General features: G+C 46.5%; 1 protein-coding gene across 1 annotated transcript in view; it reads right to left on the reverse strand.

The window, feature by feature from the left end:
* Amd1 (adenosylmethionine decarboxylase 1) overlaps positions 1 to 7,025 on the reverse strand; it is a 48,490-nt gene extending 41,465 nt beyond the window's left edge. The window contains exons 1-2 of the mRNA XM_021174630.1: positions 6,860 to 7,025; positions 791 to 877 (exon numbers count right to left, since the gene is read on the reverse strand). Coding sequence (XP_021030289.1) covers positions 791 to 877; positions 6,860 to 6,969 — 197 coding nt within the window. The 5' untranslated portion in view covers positions 6,970 to 7,025. The remainder of the gene's footprint in view (positions 1 to 790; positions 878 to 6,859) is intronic.

The following is a 7,025-nucleotide window of genomic DNA, read 5'->3' on the forward strand; positions in this document are numbered from 1 at the left end:
GAGCCCTGTGATACATCCAATAGCTGACTATGAACATCCACTCCTGTGTTTGCTAGGCCCCGGCATCGTCTCACAAGCCGGCTCTATTGTTTATTCTTATGCCTGGATACCACACAAGAGCCTAACCAAGTATAGCTGGTATAGTTGTGTGTCCATTGCTATTTACCTAAATACACACTTTACCTCATCTTGGGCACTACTGTTCATGGTTTATTTTGTTTTTTAATTACTTTAAGTAGATAAAGAGAGTCATAAGGAAATCAATATTTTTACATATTTTATCTGCTTGGCATAGTTCACAAGTTAGCACTTTGATAAACATCTGCCTATGCCCCAAAACAAAAAAACAAAAAACCCCAGCTATAAGCCAAGGTGTAAGGCCACAGTATAAACCAAGCACTCACAGTATTTATTACTAAACTGACTTCACACCTACCTTAAAAAGGCTAATAACAATGGCTTTTGTATATTAATACAGCAACCTGATTCTAATGGAGCAAAAGTTCACATCTTGCCATAAACTCAGGCAGAGATCACTGGGAGTGGGGCTGATATTAGATACAATGTTTATCCTTCATCCAGCAGATACTAACTATGTGGGAAACATGGCAGTCACACAAAGAGCTGTTAGGCAAGACTTAAAAACTACCTAGAACATAGGTCAAATTTCATACTGGATTCTTAAAACTGAAGAAGAAAAAAGCAAGGATTCCAGTGAGAAGAGCGTGTTATTTCACCCACCATGCTGTGGTCAGCAGGGCTACCCAACGTCACACTTCACAGCACTTACCTGAGTACATAAGCTTCCTGCTTGTCAGTCTTTGTCACACTTATGATTGAGCACTGCACATCCTTCAAAAGGACATCCCACTCAGATCTGTGATCCAACAAAAACAGTTATTAAAGACTATTTCTACCGCACTTTATCCTTTAAGAAAACTTGTGCCCCCCAGTGCTAGAGATCAAACCCTGGTCCAAATGACAGGCAAGCACTCTATCCCTGAGATCTCTTTCTGGTCTCTTAAGACAGATGTAATGCGACAGGGCTGCAATGGGTATGCATTGTACACCCAGGCTGGCCTCCAACTCAGACATGTCTCTTCCTCTAATTGCTGAGCACTGTGATTTAAGAAAAATGTGCCACCACACTGGTCATTTCCCTCTTTAATAAAACATTTATTTTCTATGTATGGATGTTCTGCCTGCATATGTCTATGTACAACATACAAGTAGTGCCCACACAGTGGCCAAACGCTACAGATGGTGTGAGCTGCCACCGGTGGCTGGGACTCCAACCCTGGTTTTCTGGAGCAGTAGCCTTTCTCTTTCCCAGGGAATACTTTCTCTAATCTCTCTAGCTACCAGCTAAGCAAACAACAGACACACATACCTTTTTTAATCACCACCATCTTTAGAATCCCTCCCCCCCAAGTATTCTTTTCTTTTTTTTTTTTTTTTTTTTTTTTTGGTTGTTCGAGACAGGGTTTCTCTGTGTAGCTCTGGCTGTCCTGGAACTCACTCTGTAGACCAGGCTGGCCTCGAACTCAGAAATCCGCCTGCCTCTGCCTCCCGGGTGCTGGGTTTAAAGGCGTGTGCCACCACGCCCGGCTTATGCCTTTTCTTGAGCTTCATAACCACTTGACTGATATGTCCAACAGTTTAACCTGAGACTTTTGGCACATGCCTTTAATCCCAGCTGAGGCAGGCAGAGTGAGTGAGTTCCAGGACAGCCAAGGCCATACCAAGAAAACCCTGTCGTGGGGGAGGGGGGATTCTCACCAAATGCTACAAATACATGAACCAAGGGCATATTAGCATTATGCAGTCACAAACTCTTACCATTCCATTTAAATCAAGTTCACATAGCTAAAAGGGTACAAAAGGACCTGGGTTTGATTCCCAGCACCCACGCTGAGACCCATTAACTGGAATTCCAGTTTCAGTGTTATACAAATATATGTACGCACGCAGAACACCTGGATTATACATGACACAAACACTTTAAAGGTTGTTGGTAAGGGCGGAGGGAAAGAGTTGCTTGTGTTTAACAAGTACTGGTTACACTACCTAAGGACTGACTGAGAGCATATCTGAAAAAATTAAATATACACCAAACACATACAGATCTTTATTTCTTGCTTTTCTACATCATTAGTCTTTATCATCTTTATATTGCATAAGTAAGCTACAGACATTTATTCAAAGCCCACACAAGAAATCAGAACAGTGCTAGTAGGCAAACAATGAACTGAGACAGGAGGAAAGTTACACTCCAGCCACCTGAAAAGTTGATAAAGGCTGGCACACAGACTGCTAGATCCAGCTGAGCTATTCAGACTTTGAGCAGGTTGTCCACAGATTTTAATCTATAAATTTAAGTGGCTACATTACATATCACTCCTAAAGTGGCTGGTTCCAAAGTTCAGTTTACCTAGTTGCTGCTTAAAATTCAACTGAAGCTACCAAATTAGTAAGCACAAAACCTGACCAAGGTCTGTTTCTGAGAGTCATATTACACTCAGATAACCTAACCCTAACCCAAGGTAGTTCTTGTGTCAAAAGTAACTGAACAGACAGTATTGTGGCTGCTTACAGGACATCCAATGCTCTTCCGGCCCCCAAAGGCATCCACATGCATGCACACAAACGGCTAAACCTAACTTGTCCCCAATTTATCTGCACTATGTTCTCTATTGCTGCTAGTATGCTCAGTGTATGCTTCTTAAAGAGAGAATTTGGGGTCAACAAGATGACTCAGTGGTAATTACAGCACCTGAGTTTGACCCTCAGAAACAAAGAGGAAAAGGGAAAGAGAGGGAAAGAACCAAGCCCTGATGGCTGCCCTGTGCCCCACAGGAGAACACACTTGCAGGCACAGCAGCACAAGCATAGCTGCTGCCAGAAGCTCACACTGAAAGGTCTTCTGGCAACGCATACATTCTTTCTGCAAAACAAATAAGAACTCCAATACTTCGTGGTGGCACATGCCTTTAATTCCAGCACTCAGGAGGCAGAGGCAGGCGGATTTCTGAGTTCAAGCTCAGCCTGGTCTACAGAGTGAGTTCCAGGATAGCCAGGACTACACAGAGAAACCCTGTCTCAAAAAACAAACAAACAAACATCCTCTGCCCAAAAAAAAGAGTTCAGGAAAAAGTCAGGGCTCATGTATGACCTTTAACAACGACAATCCTTTACTCAAATCTTTATTTTGCTTATAATATTCCTAAAGCAGCCTAAGAATTTTCCCACCAATTCTAAATGTTATTTCTACCATCAATTTTAAAGTCTATATTTTTCAAGTAATGCATTTATCTTCTTTACTGGCACCGGAATTTCCCACCTAACTTCACCTTATTAACTAAGATTTGCACTGTGTAGCCCTAAGTTAGTCTGTACACCAGCTGGCCCAACCTGGATATCCACTTGTGTCTGGCTCCCCACTGCTGAGATTAAAGGTGCCTGCCCAAGTCTACCTAGCTAGTAGGTTACCCACCGTTTCCTACCAAATTGAACCCTAAGAACTATGCTTCTTTAATATGTCAACTTCAAATATATTTATTCTGTGAGGTTAAGTGGATTCTAAAGCCCACCCAGCACAGATCATTCTTCCCTTCATGCAGCTACATTACCTACACCAGACTCTTCTCCAATCAAGTAAGTGTTTAAATAAATTAAGCTGCATCAGCCAAGATGGATCAGCAGTTAAGAGAAATTCCAGATTCAGGCCTGGTGGCACACAGTCCTGGCACTCAGGATACAGAAGCAAAGGGATCCCCATGACCTTAAGGGTCCTGGAGCTCCATTTATATAAACAAACCAGGCTGACCTTACAAATCAGCAACAAACCTGTGTGAATCTGTTCCTGGTGCTCCAGTGCTTACAAGGCCCTGACCAGCCTGGACTTGCTTATTATGTAGACAAGGCTAACTTCAATCTTCCTGCCTCTGCCTCACAAATTCGGGGATTAAGAGCTTGTTTCATAATACAGCCAGAAATGCATTCTTAAAAGGTCCTTCATGCTCCCTTATAATCCATTCCTCCCTTTATAAGGCCTCTAATCCACAACTGACCAGTCTTGTCAGTCTGCATTTCCTAGGTTTACAGAAATGAAATCGTACAGCATGCATGCTCCTCAGGCCTCTTTTCTCAGCATATCCGCTTACCTTAGTACTCGTGTGTACACAGAACAAGGCTTCACTTACTGCTGGGCAGCATTCTGTTATATGGTTATACAACTATCCATTTGTTTTTCCATTTTTGGGTTCAAGATCTCACTATGTAGTACCTGAGCGGCTTAAAACTCACTTGTACACAAGCATGGCCCCTGCCCTCTCACCCCCACCCCTCCCAGTGCCAAGATTAAGTGTGTAACCAATTCCTAACGACCTCCCTCCCCATTAGTAGATTTGCAGTTTGGGGACTAACACAAAACTGCCATTAAAATTCTCAAGTCGATATAATCAATTAGATCTTAAAACTACCAGGCCTGGTAACCTTGTGGAGATGTGGAAAGCAATGGCTATTTCTAAAGTTACCCTTTGGCTCTCTTCTGTAGGCTTATGTTGAATAGGCTTCAAACATAGACAGTTTCTTTAACTGCCCATCTGTCTTTTTTTTTTTTTTGGTTTCTCTGTATAGCCATGGCTGTCCTGGAACTCACTCTGTAGACCGGGATGGCCTCGAACTCAGAAATCCTTCTGCCTCTGCCTCTGCCTCCCGAGTGCTGGGATTAAAGGCGTGCACAACCACTGCCTAGCATTAGAATTGCTTCTTGACAGCTTTAATACCTAGCGTTTTTATATTACTGTTATTTTCCCCAGCCTTGACTGCTGTTAATACTATAAATATCAGTTTATTTCATCTTATTAGCCCATGGCTATTCTTTCCATTTCAGGAAAGATGCAGGTCCCCTACAAACCTCCCTGTTAGCCACTGACTCGTGATTTATCCACCTGCTGTCTCTCAGACACTTATTTAAAGTTCATAACAACCAGTGCACCCTCAGCTGGATGGCCACTGAAAAAGCACTGAATTTTTTTTCAGTTCTTTCGAATAGATTTCAGTTCTACTTGATATATAACAGTCACAAAAAAAAAAAAAATCAGTTTCTGGTTACACATACAAAGTAAAGGTGGTTTTTTAAACATTTAATAAAAGCACAGGTCGGTGGCAAAGCAGAGGCAAGTGGGTCAGGTCAGCCATGGCTACACAGATAAGTCCTGTGTATGAAAAAAAATAGCCTACCTTTTAAAAAAGGCCCATCTTACCTCTACTCAGGAGCCACTTTAATCAAGCGTCTTATATTTTAGCATTAATATATATTATTATTTTAGCCTATGGCTATTTTGCCTATACGTGCCCCACAAATGTGCAGGGTCCTCAGGAGTCAGAAGTGAGCGTCAGATCCCCCGGAATCGGAGTTAGATGGTTGTGAGCTGCAATGTGGGTGCTGAGTTAAATCCGGGTCCCCTGGACAACTAACTATCTAGGGTCCTTAACCTCTGATCTATTTTTAGAATCCCACTCTGGTACCTCCAACTAAGTTGAGAACGAAAATCTCTTTATCAACAAGAAATGTTTTTTGTAATTTCCTTGCGTACCTCTCTTTCAGGTCGTACCAAGATTTTCTAGGAAATAATCCTGGAAGCACCAGCTTTCCGAGACACCTATCACAAGAGGCTTTCCATATCTGTAAGAGGGGTAAGCTTCTCTATGCTTACTATGAGAAAACGTCAAGGGTTTGTAACTGAAAATGGCACACACTTCACATGAGGGTCGAAAACTGAGACCTTAGCACTTCGGATACATTTTTTTTCCCCTACAATGGAAACGTCTGCAGCAACTAGTAGGAACTGCGTTTCCCAGTGTGCCTTAAAGTCTCGGCAGCACGTGGCCGCTGGGATTCTCTTCTCGCTTTTTGTCAGAGGACGGTTGCACCGCGCAGCCAACATTCCTAAAACGCCCATTGGTCCACACCCTGGGGCCAGGCTCCGGAGGGGCCCAGGAGCTCATTGGTCCGCCTCTCAATGAACCGGACCACGCCGGTTCCTCCGCCACTCTAGTCCCATTAGTGCGCTTCGGAACACGGAGGAGCCCGGGTACCGGCCACCAAAGCGGGCGGCTAGTGTCACCGCCGCCGGGTCCATGCATCCTCAGTGTCATCCGCGCTTCAATGCTCGACTCTCCCAGCGAGGTCACTAGCAACTCTCCGCACCACCTCCCGTGTCGGGTGTGAGCAGGGGGCCCGCAGGTCTCCTTTGCTCCAGCTTAAGGCATTAAGTAAAATAGATCTCCGGGCTGACAGGCTTGTACCCCGGGAAGCAGGCAAACCCTCCAGCACCCCGCTGCGCTCTCCCGGACTTCGCCTCCGTAACAGGTTACACAGCCCAAGGTCAGGAGCCTCCCGGGCAAAGCCCGCGGAGGGTCCCGAGGCGCCCCGCTCTGCTGCAGGGCACGTCCGGGCGTCGGCGGGGCCCGGCACTGCGACACGGCCGCTCCCGCCCAATCCCGCCGCCCGAGCGAGCGCCACGCGCGGCCGCCTACCCAGCGGCGGGAGGCCTGCTGGTCACCCCGCGGCCCAGGCCCGCCCAGCTCGTGCTCCGCCCGCCCCTCACCCAGCCACACCTGCCGGGAGGGCCGCGTGCCCCCCGCCGGAGCCCGTCAGCCCAGCCCCGCCGTCCGCCGGGGACGTTACCTGAGCACGCGGCCGCGCCGGCCTCCTCCCCTCCCCCAGGCGGCGCAGGCGGCCCCGCAACCGCGGCGGGAGAAGCCAGTTCCCGCCCGCCGACCTGGCCCCACCTGAGGCCGCGACTCGTGCCTCGCAGGCGGCGGCAAGCCGCCCTCAGGCCCGGGTACCCACCTTGGGATGGTACGAAGATCCCCAGATCCCTGGCTTGCGTCGGACTGCTGTCTGGAAAACCAGACCTCCAGCAGTTTCTCCGTCCCTTCGAAAAAATGTGCAGCTTCCATCACCGTGAGACTAGCGAACAACCAACAACCACAGAAAATCAACTAAATTAAATCTC

This window comes from Mus caroli, chromosome 10 (assembly GCF_900094665.2).
Source record: "Mus caroli chromosome 10, CAROLI_EIJ_v1.1, whole genome shotgun sequence".
Taxonomy (NCBI): domain Eukaryota; kingdom Metazoa; phylum Chordata; class Mammalia; order Rodentia; family Muridae; genus Mus; species Mus caroli.